The sequence below is a fragment of the Mesoplodon densirostris genome, chromosome 2 (genome assembly GCF_025265405.1).
Source record: "Mesoplodon densirostris isolate mMesDen1 chromosome 2, mMesDen1 primary haplotype, whole genome shotgun sequence".
NCBI lineage: Eukaryota > Metazoa > Chordata > Mammalia > Artiodactyla > Ziphiidae > Mesoplodon > Mesoplodon densirostris.
The window spans coordinates 150,760,038-150,783,656 of NC_082662.1; the positions used below are offsets into that span (position 1 = coordinate 150,760,038).

The following is a 23,619-nucleotide window of genomic DNA, read 5'->3' on the forward strand; positions in this document are numbered from 1 at the left end:
AACTAATGTTCACTAGCAGCTCAGGATTCATATCCTACCAGTTTATCAACCCAAGGGGAAAGGACCGGTTCTTTTTCAATAGCTACAAGAGAAATCCTGGGCAAGATTCTGACTGGCCCAGTTTGGAAACAAACTAACAAAATGTGTTTCAAAAGTCCTCACACTCCTAGATTACTCTTTTTCTCTTTCAAAACTGTTATTCTTGCAGTGAGCTGATCTTAGCTAAATTTTAGGAGAATGTAATCTGATTAAATTGATTCACCTTAAGGTATTTAAAATGATAGCTTTATCATTTGCAACTTATCAATAAATGAACTGATAATTGGTATAATGTCAAAATAAGAAAAGGACTTAAGACAGTGTGGATAAAGACAGTTTTAATCAGGTTCACTAAATCATGTCAATATAGAAGGATACATTCTTTCATACACAAGGCATAGAAATCTGGACATCTCTGCCCTTCTCCTCACACTATTTGTGAGTGCAAATATTTGGCGGTGTATTGGGAAGATGCTGTGAGAGTGGTCTGTCCTTGGAAAAGAAATAATAAAACTAAGCTTGTATTTTTTTTTATCATCATGTACAGAAATTCTAAACAATATCAGTGATGTAATATCCATCCCCACCTTGATGGACCAGTCCCACTGTTCCTGCATCCCCCTGGGGTTCCTTGCCAATACTTCCTCCCATCTCCCCATTCAAGCATGCCAGAATAGAAGTCAGAGCCCTGGCATATTACTTTTCACAACTATTGATACATGACTAGGGGAATTAATGTATTGGTGACTTGCATTATAAAGAAAAGAGTGAACTGAGACTGCAAGAGGAAAAATTCAAGAGACAGTGCTTTACAAAATGGATTATAATTAAGGTCAAACTGTGTGTTATAAACAGTAAGTATAACCTTAAAATATAAAATAATTGAATTAGCCCCCCAAATAAATTTGACAGGAAAAATCTATTCTGGAAGAACAATTCATTTGTCAGCTGAGCAAAAGAAGCTTATAAGGAATAGCTGAATAATGCCAAATGTCTGTTAAACTAACTTAAAGACAAGCATATGAATTTGATTTGGATCAGAGTGTCTGTCTTCCTTGCCATGAAGCCCTGGCTCGGGAGGGAGTATCATTGCTGGTCCAGCAGGTGGCACTCTTTTCTTTGTGCACTAGTACTAAACTAACAACTAACTTGTCCAAGTACAAGGTAGTTTAGAGTCCCGCCTTCAGAAGAACCCTATAATCTGTTTATCTATGGCAATAATACGGTTATAGATTTCACAAGGGCAACTATGCTGGTCTGGTCTTTGTCAAATTTTTTTCTTAAATCAAAGACTTGTTTTATTATGGTACACGGACTGGGACTGATGTGAGGGGGTGGATGTAGTGGGCAACCACTGCCCTGATTAGCATCAGATGTCCATCCCGATGGCCATGAATGTGCCAAAGGTGCCGCCGCTCTGCATCATGGTTTTCCTGCCACCGCCCATCAAACCCCGACCCCGTATTCCGATCCTGAGACAGGAAAAGATGCTGAAGAGCGCCCCCGCCGCCATGCCCGCGGTGCAACCCATCACAAAACCCATCTTCACGAGGTGGAAGCAGCTTGGCTGGAACTGTGCATAGGGACTCGAGGCCACCAGCATCTCGCTTGTGGCCTTCGTCACTTTTGGTCTTTGTCAGATTTGAAGATTGGTCCATACACATCTAACTGCCCCACTGGGTCTAGAGTTTGTCATCCTTAGTTTTAAGCCTTTATCGGTTTCTGTTAAAATACTTTGACTTCTACTCTATGTCTAAGGTCTTGCACAATGCTGGAGGTCTACATAAAATTGTGATGATTCATATTTGAAAAGCAGGTTGAGCAAAAGTAATGTTTCTCAATTTAAAAAAATATTTTTCTAATAAAAATTCCACACATCCTTGGAGCTTCTGAAACTTCCCCTCAGGAATCACTGATGAGAAGAAGTTGGATTCCATCTTCTACATATTCTTTCTAGAAAAGATTTTATCCAGTTAATTTTCTACAGTTTGTTTACGAAAACAGATTTTTGTGTCTTTCAAATATACAATTAAAACATAATGGGCACGTCTTTTCCTTTTCAAAATTGATCCTAATGTCCTGTCTCCTGGAAAGTGTGATTTGCTGGTCACAAATTAAAGGTACTGTAATAAGAACAAGAGTAAAAAGAACTAACATTGATATGTTAATAAAAGCAAATAATAACCAAACAGTAAAACACCTTTTCATTTTTTACCTTTACCATGCTAGCGTTTAGAGAGTGCTAAATATGTGCTAGACATATTCATATGTAATAAGTGCATTACATATATGATCTCATTTAATTTTCAGATACCCAATTTGAAGAAAAGAAATATAAAGCTTACAAACTTTATTTCCCCAAGTCATGTGGCAAGTCAGTATCAGAATGAGGATTTCTAAAGCTTATACCCCTGAAAAAGACAGAACGTATTAGAGTATTGCAACAATCTTGTTAGTAAGTGAAGGAGCTTCATTAAAAAAAAAACAAAAACAGGGCCTCCCTGGTGGCGCAAGTGGTTGAGAGTCCGCCTGCCGATGCAGGGGATACGGGTTCGTGCCCCGGTCTGGGAGGATCCCATATGCCGCGGAGCGGCTGGGCCCGTGAGCCATGGCCGCTGAGCCTGCACGTCTGGAGCCTGCGTGTCCGGAGCCTGTGCTCCGCAACGGGGGAGGCCACAACAGTGAGAGGCCCGCATACCGCAAAAAAAAAAAAAACAAAAAAAAACAAAAAACAAAAAAAAACAAAAACAGTTCATAAAATGACTTTCAATAGTTAACCCTATTTTGTACAACAACCTATAACAGATATTAAGATTAGGCCTTCTTTAGAAATTGTACAAAGAGGAGAGGGGAAGAGAGTGTTAAGTAAAGATGGGAGAGGGTCAGGGACAAATTGACTTTATAATTTGCCTATGTTTAGCACAATCTTCAAAGAAGATTATTCAATAAAGAACATAAGGAAATATGTTTTAATAAGCCAAATGTGTTTAATTTGCAGTGTGTGTTAAACAGGTAAATGTCTTTAATATATATAAAGCTCTTACAAATCAGTAAGAATAAGAAATCAATAGGAAAATGGAAAAGTATAACAATAGCCAATTCAGAAAGGAACACATATGGCCAGAAAATCCATGGAAAAAATAATTAACCTTCTTGTTAAGAATTTCAAAATTAAATAGAACATTATACCAATTTCAACTCCCCAAATTGCCAAATATTAAATGGGATAATGAAAATAATAATAATAATAAAAGATATGCCAATGTCCAATGTGATTGAGGAGTAGGGAAATAGGTATGCATCCATTGCTCGTAGATAGGTGAATTAATTTACATTTATACAATGAACTATCATGGACCTATATCTAAATATTTAGATGGAAATATTCCAGATGAAAAATTATGATACAGATTACAGAATACATATAGAACATCATTTCATTTTGATAAACAAGTAATTATAAATGAATGTATATATAGTTATAAATTATAATTGCATATACATTTGTATGTAAATTTGTAGGAATCTACATCAAACTGGTGATTGGGGTTATCTAAAGATATTGATGTTGGGATTTGGGTGAATTTTCCAGCTTTTTTCTTTTTGTTTATCAGTAGTGTCTAATTTTTCTATAGTAAAACCTGGTTACTTATGTAAATAAACAAAAGCAAGATTCAAAATAGAAGAAGCAGTATCATGGTTAAGAGGATGAACTCTGGAGTCAGGTAAGCCCAGGTGACGGGTGACCTCGATAAATTCCTTAAACTTCTTAATCTTGGTTTCCTCACCTGTAAAATGGTGATAATAATAGTGCCTACCTCAGTGGGTTTTTGTGAAGATTAAATTAGACAGCTGATGTGACCTACTGTTTATACTTACCAGTCAATCAAGTCATTACAGAGTTTATACTCCGATATTACAGGGAAGTACAAGGTACTTGGGGAAATGCACAGTTTGAGATTGTCCCTGCTCTGTAGGCAGTTAAATTCCCAAATAGACAGATGTCAGTAACTCAAATGAGAACATGGCAAACAAGGGGTTCAAAGTTCTATGACATGCAAGGGAATCCCAAGACACAGACACATTTTCAATGTGCCAAATGTCTATTAAACTAGTTTGTTCCTTTAAAAAAAGTTAATTTAAATGGGCAAATTATATCTCAATAAAGATGTTAAAAAAAGGTAATCATTTTAGTATGTGAAACTTACCTGAAAGAAATGGTCTCAAGAGTATTTTAAGACCAAAAACACTGATGCAATACAAAAACTAACATTGCAAAGGAAATTTTCTAAACTAGCTGATTTGAATCATATGAAATTGAATCTGGTTCATAAAGTTATTGAACTGCTTGGAGACTCATTTTAGTGTGTGATTAATAAAATGATTCCCGCATAGGATTTGCAAATATTAAATACTATGACTAAAATAATGAATTCCTTAGTTTTTCCTGTAAACTGATTGGGGAAAAAGAGCTTTATTTGGGGAAAAAAGGGAGCAGAATTTCTTGCTTAATGTAACATCAGTGATTTTCAAGGTCCAATTAAAATACACTTTCTCTAGAAAACTGCCTCTTTGACCACTCTGTCCTTACTGATAATAACAATCCTAGTTTCCATTTACTGAACACTTATTATGTTCCTCGGAATATGTTAAGTGCTTCACAGACCCAATCAAATTTAATTTTGACTGTACTATGAGGTAAGTGTTATTAGCTCCATTTAACAGATAAGGAGACTAAGACAGGTAAGTTAAGAAACTTGACCAGGTCACATGGCTATTAAGTTATCTATCAGGTTAGGATTCCAAGCTGGAACTGTCTGGTTACAAAGCTTGTTAATAAGTACACCATACAAAGTCCTTCCTTGTACCTTGTTCATTCTGTGAATGTTACAAATGAGCACAGAATGATAGATCAGTGTCAACAGTCTTTTCTCAGTGTATTCCCAAATAAGAGCTAAAGAGCTAAGACAAGCTTAAACTGTACTCTGGCAGGAGATCCAGACTAGTTTTCTTTAATAACAATAACAGTATTCTGAGGCATAATTATAGCAATTTATATAATGAAAGGAATTATTACTCTGAGAAAATATACTTAATAGAGCCAACTAGAATATTGAGAAAAGAGTTGAACATTGAATTGTTTAAATCATTGAATAGTTATCTGGAAATGCTGTTTATCTACTGAGATCACAGCTTTCATTGACTGCAGATTCTTATATTTTATATTTCACGCATTCACTTATTCAATAGCTATCCACTGAGCACCTACTATGTGCTAGGTGTTGTTCTAGGTAGGCATTTAAGATATATCAGAGAACATAAAAATCCCTGCCCTTAAAGAAAAATAATAATAATAAAAAAGAAAACAAATAATTTTTTTAAAACCCCAAGAAACAACAGTATCAACAAAGACAATCCCTGACCTCATGGAGTTTCCATCTCAGTGGGGAGAGACAGACAGTGAAATATATGTCAGATGATGCTAGGTGATATGAATAGAAATAAGAAAGGGTAAGAGGCAGAGAGATGAAGGCTAGTGTTTAAATAGGGGGTTAAGAAAAGCCTCTCAGAGGTGTTAGCATTTAAGACGAGCTATGAATGAAGTGAGAGAATTGGAGAGTAAGCCATGTGAATTACCTGAGGGAAGAGAAATCTAGGTGAAGAAAGAGCATGTGCAAAAAAGGCCCTGAGCTTGGTGTGTCCTAGAAGAGGCAAAAAGGCCAGTAGGGCTGGAATAGAGAGAGCAAGGGGGAGGGAGAGTGTGTGATAGATGAGGGCAGAGAGGAAGTCCTGCTGAGTGTCTGTGATAGACTTTGTGGTTTTTTCTCTGAAGGAGGGAGACCAGTTAGGAGGCTATTGTAATCATCCAGGTGAGAAATGATGGGGTTGATAGCAGTGGAGGGGATGAGAAATGGTTGGATATTGGATGTATTTTGAAAGTAGATTTGAAAGGATTTGCTGATGGATTGGAACGTAAGGTGTGAGAGACTGGGTGTGAGGTATGAGAAATCTTTGTGCTAAAATGCTAGATAATTAACCTTGGAGGGAAAAGCCTTCAAAGTCCTCCACATGCCTGGTTCTTGTGTGAACAGACCATTTGACCTTGGAGGTTAAGTCAACAGGAATCACTAAAATCTGACTGCTAAGAATAGGAAGAAATGAGTGGTGACCCTTCTACCAAGCTGGTTCTTGTCTGGGAGAAGCTGCCAAGCTAAACAGTGGTTGTGGGAAAAGAACAAGTGCACTTTCTAATGAACTATTTCTAGTTTGCGGAGGGGAGGAACCGAACCTAAAGATGTTAAGAGCAGACTCTGATCAAGGCCCAGCCTTCGGTTCTCCCTAGCTTTTTCTATTTCTCTCTTTTTTTCCCTTCATCCCCCACTCCCTCCTTGGTCCAACTTCTTGGCTGCAGGAAGGGACAGTTTACCACTGGTTCTCAAACGTCAACAGGCATCAGAATTACCTGGAGTGCCTGTGAAAACAGATTGCTGGGCTCCACTCCCAGAGTTTCTAGTGTGTGTGTGTGTGTGTGTGTGTGTGTGTGTGTGTGTGTGTGTGTGTGTGTGTGTGTGTGTGTGTGTGGCGGTAGAGAGAGTTCTTAGGTTATGCTTGAGAAGAACTGTTTTCTAGTGTGTGTGTGTGTGTGTGTGTGTGTGTGTGTGTGTGTGTGTGTGTGTGTGGCGGTAGAGAGAGTTCTTAGGTTATGCTTGAGAAGAACTGTTGCTTCCGTACCAGAGAGGAGGGCGTGCAAAGCAAGGAGCTCTGGAACTCCACCTTGTGAGATGTGAGGGGGAAGGTTCCAGCTCACAGAGGTTTCCAGTCGCTAGGGAAATTGTCCTCTTACCCCAAGGTGAAAATAAGAAGCCAGCGAAGAGAAGAAGCGGGGAGTAGTCCTTCCAGACCAGACATCCCCTCGGAGCTCCCCAGTGAAACGAAGGCGGGAAGACAGCCCCGGGCCAGCCCACAGATCCTCAGAGGGCGCGGACCCGGAGGAGGCGCCCCAGAAGGCCGCGCCTCTTGGAGGAAGTTTGCCCTTTAATTGCAGAGCTCAGATCTCCGTCGCATCAACTTCCAGGAGCGGGCAGCGGGCGCCGACGGGAGTATCAGTCCCTCCCGCCCAGGGACTGGGTCAGGCAGCTGCGGCGTTCAGCGTTCTCCCGCACCGTCGCCATGGGCGGCTCGGCCTCCAGTCAGCTGGACGAGGGCAAGTGCGCCTACATCCGAGGTACGCCCGCCGTGGGCTTCCCGGGAGCGCGACGCCCGTCCGCCCGGAGCCTTGGGCCAGGCTGGGCCCCCGGGTACTGGTCCCAGAGGGGGCGACCCGAGCGGCGTCCGCAGCGCCCCTGCCCGCCACGGCCCGCCACGGCCCGCTCTCCACCGGCGTGCGCGGGGATGACAGGGGCGCACGGGACGCTCAGCCAGGGTTCCCGCAACCGGACGGCAGCTCGGCCCGCGCGCCCTGGCCCGGGTTGGGTGCGGGGCAGCCAGGGCGAAGGGTCTGGGGGTGCTTAGGGAAGCGCCGCCGGGCGGTTGGGAGACGCAGGTGCAGGTTGTGGAGAGGAGGACCACCCAGCTCCCTCCACTCGGGCCGCCTCGGTGTCTGTTCTGCACACCCCGCCCCCGGCCCAGCAACACCGCGCCGTCCTGTACCTGGCATTGGACTCAGTTCTGAGCTCTTTCTGAACTTGCCGCAGAGAGAACAGTGGGGATGTCCCCTCGCTTCTAGAGATTCCCCTGGGGATTCCCGGCATATAAGGCAGAATTTCCCTGACCTGGTTTTGTAAGACGCAGCGTCGGCTACAGCTTTACTTGAGCTTCATAGTGTCACTTGTGGGATGATTTCATCAGAGGCAGAAAGGACAATGTATCAGGCCCCCAGGTTGTGCGGTTCCCTTCTCTTCCCGGGGGTGAGAGGTTGGGGGAAACCGAAAGAGGAACACTGGCATATTGGGTAACAGTTGCTAAAGTTGTTTATGGGGAGAAACTCATTCGAGAGCCTTTCTGGGATATAGTGATACAGTAAAGAGTGTGAGGCAGAAGAAAACAAAACCCAAACTGAGCTGAAACTGCAGGAAATCATGATTCTTTATCTCCTGGGTGTAATTGGCCTCTTTCTCTTCCCTCCCCCGCAAACCTTGCCGACAACCACTACCTAACAGTTGGTTATCTTGTGAATTTAGTGTTTTTCTGGCTTTACCCTAATTCTGCAAAAAAAAAAAAAAAAAAAAAAAAAAAAAAAGTTCTTTCTGGTACCTCTTTCTGGCCCCTGAACCATTTCCTAAGAGGAAAGCATTTATTTAGTGTCCTTATTCCAAATTTTCTTTCAGTCGCCACAACATTTAAAACCATTTAAAAGGGATATCAAATTAGGGCACTTGAGAGCAATTTAACTGATTTTCCAGACTTCTGCTCTGGTACTTTGAGAGGTAGAAGATCATCAACAACCCTTACTGTCGGGGAATAAAACTTGGTCAAGTATCCCTTTGCTGTTGTTTATTTAAAATGGGGGAAAGATGGATGATTTATTTATATTAGAAAAAGAGCTAAACCAAGTCTGCCTTAATCTTACAAATTTGGCTACATGCTTGTTATTTACACCAATGTGCAGGGGACTGAAAGAACAATGTACTAGAACGTTGTGAGAAGGGGCTTGCATTTAATTATTAGCAAAATATGTTTATGGCATTTATTTTATAAAACTTTGTTTCACTAAAAAGCATAGAAGCACATCAAGTTGCAGCATGGCCTCTACGGTAATCAGTGGAAGTCCCGCAGTGTGAGGGGGTTAACTTGCTTGAAGAACACTTCATGGTTATCATGGATGTTGCTGCTGATGCAAGCATTGTACTCATGTGATAAGAAAATGTGTTACCTTTTTCATTCTGAAATTAAATTATGACATACAAAAATATGAGCTATCTAGTACACAGTAAGGACTTGTAATAAATGCATTCCGAATGCATAAAACTATGAGCAGATTGTGTGACAGTCATTATATCCTCTAGTCTTGTTCAGTTATATCTCCTCATTATTTGTTTGGGAGGGCACTTTCAAGGTATGTAGGCGTGGAGGGAAGAGAAGAGTTAAAGTTAGAATACCTCCAGAGAAAATGAGAAGTTGCCTCATTTGAGAATACTAGTCTTGCCAAAAAGAGAAAAGAGCACTGGAAAAATGCATGGTGGTGTGAATTGTTAGTGCATGAGCAAAAGAAGTTCATGAGGCTGTGATTTCCTGATGGTTTTGAAGCCCCAGATCCCTGAAAAAAACCATAACCCTGTCTTCACTGCTTTGCCCATCCATTAGCCCACAAATATTCTCAAGCTTTGATTTAATTGTAAGCAGAACAATTGAAAGTATGACAGTAAAGTTTAAGCACGATTTTATAACCTTTCTCATAAAGTAGCCGCCAGTGAAATACAGATTTGAAAGCTCCTGTAGCTGAGAAAATAACTTTCTTTCAAGCTTTATAAACTTTGCCAACATGGAGAATAACTAGTCAATACATTTGGAGTGAATTTTGCTAACTTAATCTTGTACGTGTTATGAGCAGCAGTATTTCTAGTAGGCTAATGATTCTGTATCAGCACTTACTTTTGGCCAAATCATTTAACAGCTGTCACTTGGTTTGTGTGCCTCAAAACTTTGTGTTAATAGTGATCTTTGTCCCATGGATATTTTGAAAGTACGTTATTTCTTAAGATTTGGTAAATCTCTAGGTAAAGGGGCATCAGAAGTGTTAAAGGAGTTACTTCATTTCTAAAGATGTTAGTTTTGAAAATTAGTACCGCGCTCATGTTCCTTAACAACAGAATACATTTTGGGGATGTGTCTATGAGTCTTTCAGTAACTTCCCTTGATGAGATGTTGCTATTAATAAACAATACTAAGGCCAGCTTGTAATCACATGGGTAGTGTCATCTGTTAGCCGTCAGGAATGCTTTTAGCAGTGACCTAAAAGGGTCTTGCTTTAATGAGAAAGAAACCTCATAAAATCCGGGCATCAGTGGTCAATTTAGGGCACTTTTCTCTTTTTCTGCCCTGTGTTTTTTTCCTTTTAAACTTTTGGTATGCCTAAAAGTGAACTACAGCTTCAAAAAGCACAGTGTTTTCCTGTTAAAGCAATAATTTTATTTCCTTTAAAAAATTACCATTGAATTGTTGATGAATCAAAAGAAAACAGACTTGAAAACTCTCTCACATATGTCCTGTGGAGGGCCGGAAAAGTACTGGAAAATCAATGCTGCGGCTGAGAACTGAGGGATACTTGGGTTCTTGGGGGTGGGCTGGGGGATGCTGGAGGACACCTGTAGGCCTGGTAGCAGCAACTAGCAGTCAGGAAAACTGTTCTTCTCCTAGACTTACTATCGCAATGTCAGCCACACCTAACCTGTAAAGCAGCTTCCTCTGAAATAGTCATCAGTGATCTGATGCTTATAAAGTAAGAAATGAGTTTCAGCTTAAAAACAACATGTATTTCTCTCAGAGGAATTTTCTCGTATTTATACCATAAGGGTTAACTTAGGTGGCTGTATGTGAAATTTATGCTGATTATAGTGTCTGGAGTGAAGTCTCCCTAGACCAGGTGAATGGAAGATAGGGAGTTTGCAGTCTACTCAACCTAGATGCGTAGTTATTTGTCCACACATTTGCTTGTTCTTCAGCTGTAATTTATTGGTAGGAGATGGGCAAAAGAACTGGTCTGATGTAATCTCAGAGTTCAATTTATCTCTAGTAAAAGTACAGTTGACCCTTGAACAATATGGGGGTTAGGGGTGCTGACCCTCAGTACTGTTGAAAATCTATGTATAACCTATAGTAGGCCCTCCATAACTGTGGTTCCTTGCTATCCATGGGTCCACATCCACGGATTCAACCAACTGTGGATCATGTAGTGCTGTAGTACTTACTATTGAAAAAAAAGTAAGTGGACCCACGGAGTTCAAACCCATATGTTGTTCAAGGGTCAACTGTATATTGTAATGGAATTTTAGGATACAGAGTGTGGTAGACACTATAAGATGCCAACCCAGCATCCTTTCCCCATTCCTCTTTCATAACAGAGCCCCAATTTTGTTAGGGCAGCCCTCTGTTTCAGAGAGGCTAGCCCCACTTATGGCTTCTGAGAGATGGGTGCGGGTTGGTCCATGCCTATCATGGTGGTGTGTTCTTGTCAGTGATTGCAGTTGACCCTTGAACAACATGGATTTGAACTGCATGGGTCCACTTATATGCAGGGTTTTTTCAGTAGTAAATTCTGCAGTACTATATGATGCACAGTTGGTTGAATCTGGGCATGTGGAGGAACTGCAGTTACTGAGGAACGCATATATGGAGGGCCAACTGTGCAGAGGGTAGGCGCCCCTCACACCCATCCCCCCCTCATGTTCAAGGGTCAGCTGTATACAAGGCATGGGATTGTGATGAAATCTGGCCACTGAAGCTTTTTTTTTTTTTTTTTTGGCTTCATTGGGTCTCTGTTGCTGTGTGTGGGCTTTTCTCTAGTTGCGTTGTGGTGCGTGGGCTTCTCATTGCGGTGGCTTCTCGTTGTGGGGCACGGGCTCTAGGCGCGCGGGCTTCAGTAGTTGTGGCACACGGGCTTAGTTGCTCTGCGGCACGTAAGATCTTCTTGGACAAGGGATCGAACCTGTGTCCCCTGCATTGGCAGGTGGATTCTTAACCACTGCGCCAACAGGGAAGTTCCTGTCCATTGAAGCTTGAAGGGAACTTTGCAGGCTGCTTCTAAGAAAACTTTCTTCCCTTTTCAAAAGGAGACAAAGGGAAGAGATGTATTCTTTCTCTCCTTCTTTTGGATTTTGTTGCATCTGAAATGTGATGCCTGGAACTGCTGTTTTTATCTTGTTGAGCAGGAGAGTCACTAGCTTAAGACATAGGCAACACCTGGAGCAGTGCCAGGCTGAGGCAGTCTCCGAGAGGAGAAGCTGGAGCCCAACAAACCTCGCTGATTGCCTGCCCTACTCTTGAGTACTTCTTGTTATGATAGATACTAAGTCCTCTTTGAGTTGGGCTAGTAGAGACTTCTAGTTATCGCCTAGTATAAGTCTCTCTTGCTTTTTAAAATAATAGAACCTCCAAATGTTAGCTGGCCACATGAACTCCTAGAATAAAGATATTTCCCAGTCTCCTTTGCAACTAGATAGGGTCATGTAACTGAGTTTTGGCTAATGGGATGTAGGTAGAAGTGCTGTATGCAGTCCCCAGAAAGTGACCTTAAAGGGAAAGGGTGTGCCTTTCTTTGTCCTGTCCTCCATACTGCTGGCTAGATTGCAAATGTGACTGGAGCAGCCATCTTGGACTATGGCTTGTCCTTTAAGAAGGAATTCATGCAAAGTGGAATAAGTGGACAAAGGAGCCTAGGTTCCTGAGGACTTAATGTAGTAGAACTTACATACCAGCTTTGGACTACTTACCTCTGGACCATAATAAGGGAGAAATAAACTTCTATCTTACTTAAGCTAGTGTTATCTGTGCTATTACTGTTATCCACAAACTTATCCTAACTAATATAATTTTCTTCTGTTATTTATGGCCCAAAGCATTCTAGCCAGTACACTAAGTGCTGCCTTACTAGGTCCCCCTCAAGAAAAATTAATCCAAAGAAAGTAGGAAGTGGGTAAGAATTATCCCATTAGTATTTGTCTCAGTTCCTAATTTGTAGAAATAAATGGGTTCTCCTAAGAAGTGAGGAATTGCAGTGCCTCAGGTGGGAAGAGCAGGGACGGGAGAAAAGAAGAAGGAGAGGGCCCTGTGTAAATAATGCACAAAGGTATATTGATCCCATTATGTTTTAATTTAAAAAATGACAATCTACTAATGAAGCTGGCAGGAGTTTTGCATTAGGAAAACTATTGCAGATTAGGAATTTCGGGTGGCAATGATTACTTTCTACTACCTTTAGTCTTTGCGAATGGAAATCAAGACTTTGGGAATTTAATGTGAATTGAGGTTCTTAGATTCATCAAAAATAAAGACCCTAGGGCCTCCCTGGTGGCGCAGTGGTTGAGAATCCGCCTGCCGATGCAGGGGATACGGGTTCGTGCCCCGGTCTGGGAGGATCCCATATGCCGCGGAGCGGCTGGGCCCGTGAGCCATGGCCGCTGGGCCTGCGCGTCCGGAGCCTGTGCTCCGCAACGGGAGAGGCCACAGCAGTGAGAGGCCCGCATACCGCAAAAAGAAAAAAAAAATAAAGACCCTAGGCTGAGACAAATCAGTATTTTCTCCCGTGCTTTTGGAAGAAAGAGTGATCTTCCCTCTTTGGTCCCAATTCATGTTTTGATGAACGCATAGAGTCAGGTGCTAAATCAAGATCTGGTTTTGATGAAACACTTTTTTTTTTTTGCCTATGGACATTGGCTACAAGAGGATCACTTCATCATGGGTGCTTTAGTAATAGTAACTCCTAGAATGACAATAGTGATTTTTATTTATTTTTGCTGTGGACTACTGAACTGATTATGGTTTTACTCTGTTGTTCTCTGGAAAGATCTGAACTGGGTTCCCAGGTAAGAAGTGCAACAGGAGGAGCACAATTTGTGACAGTAGTTTCTAATTTAATTAAAATAAATGTACTGTGAAAGTTTTACAAAATATGCAACGTGCATTATGACAGTGAATTTTAATCTCCTAATCAGAAAGCTAACTAACACCATTTTAAGAAAAAAGGTACAAACAGCAGTTTGCCTTGTGAAATGGAAAATGAAGTCAGAGGTGAGGATAATAATGAAAAGGAAGACAAAAGAATAAAAGAGCACAATTCATCTGCCACAGTCTGTTAAAAGCACTTTAGTAAAACATATGACATGAGGGCTGAAATTCTAACAGTTCCAAACTAAAACACACACACACACACACGCACAATCCCAAATGCAATACAGATTTTCTCCTTTGAAACTGGAAAATTCATTTTAAAAAGAGACTAGCAAGTTGCTGCCAATGAGAAATTGCAGGCCAGCTTATAAAAGTGCCTCTTTTTTTTTTTTTTTTTTTTTTTGGTACTACATGTTTTTTCTCACAGGAGAGAAGAAAAGATCTAGATATATGAAAGAAATTAATTCAGTTTTGCAAATTGCAAGGTCTAAGACCCAAAGAAGTTTATACTTCTATGCTTGATGTTGTTTGGATATTGCTGTAGATAGGAACAGAATAAATCAAAAGTTTTTTACTAGGAAGCTTGAAGTGCTTTTTAAAAAGTCCATAGTTTGAAGGAATTTTGGAAAAAGAGTAAAAGTTTCTATGCCAAATCATGTGGATTTTTTTTCTTTTATTTAAAAATAAAACATAGGCTTCAAAACCATGCAAAACAAATGCATAGCTTAGTGCATCATTACAAGGCAAATGGCCTGTAGCCACCACCCAGGTCAAGAAATGGAAAGAACTTTACTAGCCATCCCAGAAGCCTCCATGTACCCCATCCCAATCTGAGACCCCTTTGTCTCTCCAAAAAAAACTACCCCTGAAGATACTGGCTCCTAAAAGAACTATTTATTTCCTCGCAGTTCTGCTATCTGCCTCGGATTCCACTGGGTGATTCTACTTATTTCCTAGTAGTCAGTCCTGTGAGTCCATTCAGCTGGCAGATTGGCTGGTGGCTGGTCTGAACTTGGGTAAGCTGTCTCTCCAAGTGGACTTTCTACATGGTCTTTCCAGTAGGGTCCTGAACTTTTAAAATGTTAGTTTAGGGTTTGCAAGAATGCAAAAGCTTCTAGAAGTTGCCAGAGCTTCTTATGGCTTCGCCTTAGGACAGCACAGTATTACTCTGCCACATTCTATTTGTTAAAGCAAGTCTCAGGGCCAGTTCAGATGCAAGAGGAGGGGACTCCACAAAGTCATGAATACCATGAGCTGTGGTTCGTTCGGGGCTGCCAATGTAACAGATGACCACATTACTCATCCTGGATTTTATAGTTATGACGTATTATATTTCCTATAGTTTTATCACCCAACAATGCATTTTTAAACACTATAGTTTAGTCTTGCCCATTATAAAAATATCTTTTTAAGTTTCTTTTAATCTACAGGTTTCCCTTACGTCTCTGACTTTTACTTGCAAATGATCTGTTGACAGATCTGGGCTATTGGACATGTAGGGTTTTCCACGGTCTGGAATTTGTTCATGGTGCAGTTCCACGCATTTCTCCTGTATTTTCTACAGATCGACAGAGAGATAGTGAGATGTGATCAGACTGAGGATTAATACTTTTGTCAAGGCTATAGGTGGTGCTGTGTTCTTCATTTGGAGGCACCTAACATTTGGTTGTCTCTTTTTGTGATGTTAGCGGTTACTGATGCTCATTGCCAGGACCCATTAATTCACTGGGATTGAAGAATGGTGATATTCTAATTATGTCAGTTTGTTTTCACTTATTAGCTGGAATAGCTTTATAGAGTGATACTTTCCTTATTTACTATTTGGTTGCCTCATATGATAGTTCATATAGGAAAGGCAGGATAAAAACTTTACCCTTTCATTTTATTTACCAGTTTTCAAGATGATTTGTTGGTTTCCTGTCATCCCCTGAAGGTGACCAATTAATTTAAAAAACATCATTGTAAACTTATGAATTCCACTGTAAGTCTTATCCTTGTTGAAGCCCGAATTTCCCCTCACTGGCAATGAAAGCCTCTTCAAGTTGGCTCCTGAGTCCTTTTGAAATTACCCTAGTAGTATTTAATAGCTTCCTTGCCTTCCAGTAGGTCAAGATGTTCTTGGTTCATCACATTTATTTCCTATTCCATACTTGGAATAAGCAATATCTATAAGAATCCCTGATTTCTTTTACTGGAAAATGGTATTCAAGAAGACAGTTCGGGCCTAGAGAGGCTCATTGCTATGACTGGGTTGGCCATTGTTTCTGGACCTTTTTAGTGGACAGAACTGTGAAAAAAAAAGGTATATCTCCTACATTATATTTTTATCTCCTTTTTCTTGGTTCTCAAAGGCACAATAGACGGTAGAATTAAATATCCTCAAATTGTTATCTATGTTATCCCACTTAATATATACAACTATTTCAGAGAATATACTACCACCATCAATTATGATTGTAGAAAACTGTTGAACAAGCTGATTTAAGAATTAGTAACAAAATTTTTGTATATGCTATCCCAATTCTCCCCCAATTTTATTTTATGATTTTACTTTGTCAGGGCATATAACCATTATGTTATGTTCTTTTTTTCTCATTTAATCTTTGTTTTCCAAGTAAGTATTACTGAATACATCAGTCCTTATGTTGGTGTCTCATTGGTGTTTGAAGCTCTAGTAGATTTCTCAAGTAGAGCTCACGGGAACATAACGAAACATGAAGGTAGGACTAATTTAGTGGCTCAGCGATATCATCAAAGGTCAGCTTATTTCTATCTTTCTGCTTTCTGTGGGCTAGCTCTCCTATGGTTGAAAGATGACTAGAGTAGCAAAAGATATCACGTTCTTAAGTAAAGCAATGTTACAGAGGCCAAGAAGAGGACTATCTATTCTGTGAGTCTCTTTATAAGAGCAAACCTTCTCCAGATGCCTTACAAGCAGACTTGCCTTTATATCCCACTGATCAGAACAGGGTCACACATTCCTTCCTAAGTTATTACTGGCAAGAGTATGGAATTATCATGATTTGGTTAGACTAATCCAGATTCACCCCTGCCTGGGGCTGGGCCCTATCCTCACTGAAGCACATGGCTATAGGGACACCTGAACAAAATAAGGCTCACTTGGCAAGGGAGAAGCATGAATGGCTATTAAATGGTAAGTAAGCAACATTACGAGTTTTGATAAATGTTACGAACGGAGTAAAAAGGGTATTGAGACAGAAAACGGATGGTAGTGATAGAGCAAGGAGATGAGATATACTTAAGATATAGTGCTCAGGAGGATGGGGAAGAATATTTTGAGTAGAGAGAACAGTGTATAGAAAGGGAAGAGGAGAAGGAACCTGAAGGAATTGAAGAAAGGGTGGTATGGGTGGAATGTAGTGAGCAAGAGGGAAAGGTTTTTGATGGAGGGGATTCCTCATAGCACTTATTACTAGCAGACATAAAATATACTTATTTGTTAGTTTTTTATTGCCTGCCTATCAGCACTTTCACCTCCACAAGAGCAGGGTCTTTGTTTTGAGAGATCAGTGTCTGGTATATGGTTTGTTACCAATAAATATTTGCTTAATAAATGAATGAAAGGAGAAAAAAATTTTAACTATAGTGAATATCCTAAAAAATAAGAGATGTATTGAGTTTGGAAAACAAGTTCAGGATGCAATGAAGAAATGACAATAATAGAATAAGAAATATCTCTTGGAAATTAAAAATCTAATGATCAAGAATTTAAAAAATCCGGGCCTCCCTGGTGGCGCAGTGGTTGAGAGTCCGCCTGCCGATGCAGGGGATACGGGTTCGTGCCCCGGTCTGGGAGGATCCCATATGCCGCGGAGCGGCTGGGCCCGTGAGCCATGGCCGCTGGGCCTGCGCATCCGGAGCCTGTGCTCCGCAACGGGAGAGGCCACAACAGTGAGAGGCCCGCATACCGCAAAAAGAAAGAAAAAAAAAAAAAAAAGAATTTAAAAAATCCAATCGTTTTCTGGAAAACAAAGTTGAGAAAATCTTGGAGAAAATAGAACAAAAAGATCTAAATATGGAAAATAGAAGAGGCAATAATAAAAAAAAATTCAAGGGTCAATCCAAAAATTTCAATATCTGACTCACAGAAGTCCTAGGAAATAGAGAACAAAGAAAATGAAGAGGAGAAAATGAGCAAAAAAAAAAAAAAAAAAAATACAAGGGCTTCCCTGATGGTGCAGTGGTTGAGAGTCCGCCTGCCGATGCAGGGGACACGGGTTCGTGCCCCGGTCCGGGAAGATCCCACATGCTGTGGAGCGGCTGGACCCGTGAGCCATGGCTGCTGGGGCTGCACGTCTGGAGCCTGTGCTCCGCAGCGGGAGAGGCCACAACAGTGAGAGGCCTGCGTACCGCAAAAAAAAAAAAAAAATACAAGACCATTTTCTAGAATAGAAGATCATGTGTATCTGGTTTTATAGAGTCAATTCCTGGCGTTCATCCAGGGCTGGGAATAGTTTACATTCCCATCATCCAAAACAGAAAGACCTTAAAACAACAACAACAACAAAATGAAACAGAAAGACCTTCTATTACATAGGGCATTGTAGTAGTGAACAGAAATTAGCCCTAGATGTTAACACTGGTCTGGACCTGTCTAATAAAAAATGTAAAAGCAAACCTCAAAAGGATCAGACTGATCCTAAGTAACTTAACTGCATGCCTGAACAAAGTCCAACATTCTTTATCGGAATACAATAAAATATACGTTCAACAATGTAAAATTCACAATACCCAGAATCTGATCAAAGATTACCAGGCAAATGAAGAAGCAGGAAAATATTCATAACTCAAAGGAAAAAAATCCATCAGTAGAATGGATTTAGGAATTATAGACATGAAGAAATTAGCAGACAAGGATGTTAAGGCAGTTTTTATAAATACGTTCCATTTCCTAAAGTAGAGGAAAACATGAACACAATGAGGAGAGACATGGAAGATAGAAATAATAATTCTTGTCTCTAGTCTCTAGGAAAAAACAATATGAATACTGTGTTTTTGAAGTCTGTTGGAACATCTGTTGGAGAATGTAGCCGTACTACCTGCTACCAACATTCTCAGTAGATTTGGGAGAGGCGCAGAGCAGATCTTCGTGAAGAACTGCTGAGATGGCGCTGGTCTGGGGCCGGGACAGATGAGCAGGGTCAGTTCAGAAACAAAGGGAAAGTGTGGATGTTCTTTCGAAAAGGACACTGTTAGTAGTGGTCACGTACCATTACCTCTGGGGCTCACATAGGGCAAGTGACAATTTCTATGATTAGCTCAAAAGAACTCAGAAGTTTTCCCAATTTCGAGTGAACGTGTTTGTTTTAAAAATTATTTCCTATGTAAGTCATGCTGAGTGAGTTAGTTAGGTATATCTGAATAATGGCCTAAACAAAACAGATGTAGGCTTAGAGTTAGAATAAAGGTAAATTTTACTAGCAATGGTAATAATATTGTATAATATCTGGAGTATAAATATTTTAAATGGTTTCATTGTAAAGAAGGATTAAATTAGTAACATTAATTGAAATGTACTATTACATTTTTTATGTTTATTAACTTTTTTGATTTATTAACTTTTTTGTGTATGTGTTAGTTTCTGCTTTATAACAAAGTGAATCAGCTATACATATACATATATTGTACTATTTACATTTAAAGCAGATAATTTTAGAGCATAACTAAGACCTGTGCATATCAACTGGGATGTCAATTCTTAACTAAAAATGATAACTCCTGGTCTGAGGAATGATAATAATAATAACAACGTTAAACACTAATATTTATTGAGTGCCTACTATGTTCCAGGCAAGTAAATTTCTCAGAGAATAAACAATGGAATATCAAGTGTTCTTCCAGAAATTACAGATCTTGTCCACATAGCTTTTTCTTGTCCACATAGCTGCTTTCTGATGGAAAGGAGCATCAGCTTGATAAGATTTGAACAGTCACTTATTAACTTTAAATGAGATAAGCCAGTAATTTATCCCTTGAAACATTTACTAAACCCTTGATTCCATATCTTAACCCCAAATGATTTGACTATTTTTTTGAAGTGAATATTTTTAGTGGATGAGATTATAAATAGCTTAATCCAGAAAGTAAAATTTGTCTAAATGTTAGCAAAACATAGCAGGGAATTTACAAATAGGTGAAAGCAGGCATAGTAGGTCACTTTAAATTAACTCTGTCTTTAAGCAACTTCTTCATTATAAAAGAAAATATTTATATTTGGGAAGTAAGGCACAAAAGACTCATAAATGGAGCTTTCAAATTTGAAAAATAGGCATGATAATCTCCTGAGGACTTGCTGAATCTGAAGCTGGATTCTCTGTAGATTTTGGATCTGTCAACTGGCAGTGTTCAGTTTCTCATGTAAAATGGGGACAGCAGTAATGCCCAGTGACATAAAGGAAGGTCAGAAATGAAGGTCAAGTAATTCTGGAATTTCCCAATCCTACTATTATGATAATCAATTTTTTTTACTATCAGGAACAGCATCAGGCTTTCCCAGAGTAAATAATTGGCTTTCAGGCACTGCTGAATAATACCTATCTCCCACATTTGTTCTGTAGACTAATTAATGTTTCAGAGTGTTTAAACACAATGCCTCTGCAGAAGCAATGGCATTATAATTTGTTGGGACACTCTAGTATTGTAATTAATACTAATTAGATTCTTTTCAACAGATTGTTGAATGTACAAATGACTGCATCTAAGGTATTCTGCTTTATTTATTCATCATGAAAAAGTCAGATACGATGATTTAAATAGGAGCCTTTAGACAACTATTCTCAAGATTCTGCACACACCTCTCCCCTCCAACCAGGGGAGGGTGATAGCAAGACACCCTTCTAGGAAATGTCATAGGGAGAGTAGTCCCAGTGATGTTCCAGGAGTCAACTCACACTGGCTGGGCATCCTTCCTAATTCAGAGTTCAGTGACATCATATTGGTAGTTTAAAATCAGCCATGGTGAGGCTTTCCTGGTGGCGCAGTGGTTAAGAATCTGCCTGCCAATGGAGGGGACACGGGTTCGAGCGCTGGTCCAGGAAGAGCCCACATGCCGTGGAGCAACTAAGCCCATGTGCCACAACTACTGAAGCCCGCATGCCTAGAGCCCGTGCTCTGCAACAAGAGAAGCCCCTGCAGTGAGAAGCCTGCGCACCACAACAAAGAATAGCCCCTGCTCGCCGCAACTAGAGGAAGCCTGCGCGCAGCAATGAACACCCAAGCAGCCAAAAATAAATAAATAAATCAGCCATGAAGGGGCCTTTTTTTTTTTTTTTGAGACCCCGTTTACCAGCTTGTAACTGCCAGTGCCTGTCTCTTCAGTGTATGGAATCTGGTCACAGTTGTAACCAGTTGGCATTGGCCTGAAGCCACATATTCAGTTGTACATTGGAGTGGGCTAACTGCTGAAACTAACATTCCTCAAATCTCAGTGGCTTGACATGATAACGATTTATTTCTCACTCATTACACAATCCAGTGTGATTTGGTGTGGGATAGAGAAGGGGGTTGGGGTCATTCAAGGACCCAGAGTCTTTCCCTCTAGTGCATTGTGCCATGGAGCCTTTTGGTAGTCTGCTGAAACCTATGGACCCCTTCTCAGAATAATATTTTTTAATTAAAAAAAATACACAGACTTACAAAAGAAACCAATTTTATTGATATACAGATATCGAAATACATTAAAAATCTGTGACATAATAATATATGTGCTTCTTTATTAATGCAGTCAATGACAAGGTCTCGTGGTGGGTCTAATAACTGCTGTCACTTTGATGAAGTGCTGTTGTACGATATGCAGTTATGAAATGTGCTAAGAAGACATCTGTGATCTCTGTTGAGAATGAGGTCACAAGTACTATTGAATTCTACTGTGGTTTGCCTACATTCATAATTGAAGGAAATGCTGAATTTGAGTTGAAAGTTAATAAAAATAAAGATGTTATTTACCCTCATTCAATTTTTGGGCTCCCTGAATTCTATCTGAAGATTCCATAAACATCCATAGACCCCAGATTAGAAACCCCTGATCTGGTGGCTCTATTATTATTATGGCCACATAGATCTTAATGGAACACCTGCATATGTCAGGGACAGTGGTGAATTAGGTGCAAACATTTTATTAGGCCTGGAGGTGGCATACATCATTTCTGTCTAACCCTTGAATTTCCACATGACACAGCTTCCTTCTGTATCTTTCCATTTGGCAATTGCCATCAAAAGTCCAATCCCTTTGTTGATCACATCTTCCCTTACATCTTCAATATGTTGACCCTAACATTTTAATGAATAGCTTTTCTACTTTAAATGTAATCTCACTTTGAAGATAAGCTATATCTTTATCTTTAGGTAAGAAAAGCTCAAGCCCTCTAAACTTGACTATGAAATATGGCTAGTACTTGAAATATGGCTAGTCCAAATAAAGATATGATGCAAGTATAAAATACACATCGGGTTTTGAAGACTTAGTACAAAGGAAAGAATGTAAAATATCTTAGTAATATTATTTAATAGCAATTACATATTGAAGTGATACTATTTTGGTCCTGGATTAAATACATATATAAATAAAATACATTAAATATAAAGTAAAATTAATCCAATCCATTTAAAGTTTTTAACCTGCTACTAGAAAACTTCAAATTACATTTGAGACTCACGTTTATGGCTCACATAATTCTTTTAGGCTCCTGCTCTTGAATAAAGATTCACAGAATTGGAAGGGACCTTAGAGATAAACATCTAACCCAATCACTTTATTGTGATCTGAGAGACTGAGTTGCTCCTATCTGCATAGCTAGTAATGGCAGATGTGGGACTGGAACTCAGGTCCCCACACTCCTGGGACAGAGCTCTTTTCATAGTCCATGGTTTTTCAGTCAAATCCAACCAAACCAAAAAGCTCTAACTTTAAGTTTCCAGTCCATACCAGAATATACTCTAATTCAGAGTTATACATAAAATCCTGAAAATGGCAAGTTTCTTCTTTCAATCTGATGTCTTGTTCAGCCCCAGGTCTAAAACTTAAGTACAGCTTCCTCTTGCTACTGAAGAATGGCAGGCACAGGTGGGCAGACAGACTGGCTCATACTTGACTTCCTCCCTCATGATCCCAGATAAAAGAAGTCCTGAGATCATTCTTCCCCCCTGTATTTCCCTCCGTTGAATGTTTAAGCTCATAAAGAAATGCTACACTATTCTCATCTCTTCTGGATTTTGTCTTGAAGGAATGGAAACATGTGGAACCCTAGTACTTAACATGAGCACCCTTTTCTTCCAGCCAGGAGGGAGCACAGTGGAGAGCAATTAAAAGAACTAAATGGTGGGCTTCATTTTCTTTTCTCCCATTTTCTCTTCTTGGCTCCCACTGTGGATTCTATAGCCAAATTTGAGAGGATGTCTTGAGTCTTTATTGACCTTTCTGTTCCAGAATATTCCTTCCCCCAGGTTTTTTCCTTCCTCCAGCTCCTTCTCCCTCTTTGATGCACTGATTTTCATAGGATCACATTTGGGCCATTGCATATTTAAATAATATTTAAGATAAGAGTTTAGACAAAAAACCCTTACCTTAAATGATGCATTGCCAATAAATCTTTTTTTTCCCCTTTTAGGAATTTAAGAAAATGTAAGTGCTTCTTGAATCATATAATATGCTGTTGCAATTGAAATAAATAGTCCCCTTACTCAACACTCTTTGGAAAGTATTATGTGTCATCTAGACTCTGGGATGTCTCTAAACCTGCATTTCTCTGCATTTTCAGTGGTCCCTAGAATTGTAAGTTCTGGAAGAGCCATAAGGAATGCCTCTTGACCCATGACAACTTGGTGACCCTCTTACCAATGTGTTTCCTGTCTTGGCACTTCCTCTCTTCAGTGTTGTTCTGTGGCGCTTTCACGAGAAACTCTTGAGGCATACCATAACTACTTTGCTTATTTCAGATCATCACAGTTATTAACATC

At 40.0% G+C, this 23,619-nt stretch overlaps 2 protein-coding genes across 2 annotated transcripts in view; one reads left to right on the plus strand and one right to left on the minus strand.

The window, feature by feature from the left end:
- Positions 1-1,320: 1,320 nt before the first annotated feature.
- Positions 1,321-6,967, minus strand: LOC132483238 (reactive oxygen species modulator 1-like). The gene is made up of 2 exons (XM_060088506.1): positions 6,884-6,967; positions 1,321-1,992 (listed from the first exon to the last, which is right to left on the minus strand). Exon 2 carries the CDS (start codon positions 1,640-1,642, stop codon positions 1,409-1,411), a length of 234 nt encoding a protein of 77 aa, XP_059944489.1. The 5' UTR covers positions 1,643-1,992; positions 6,884-6,967; the 3' UTR covers positions 1,321-1,408.
- A 98-nt stretch (positions 6,968-7,065) lies between these two features.
- The window catches only part of NIBAN1 (niban apoptosis regulator 1), a 161,253-nt gene continuing 144,699 nt past the window's right edge, over positions 7,066-23,619 (plus strand). Inside the window, exon 1 of the mRNA XM_060091144.1 lies at positions 7,066-7,264. Within this exon, the coding sequence (XP_059947127.1) occupies positions 7,210-7,264 (55 nt within the window). The 5' untranslated portion in view covers positions 7,066-7,209. The remainder of the gene's footprint in view (positions 7,265-23,619) is intronic.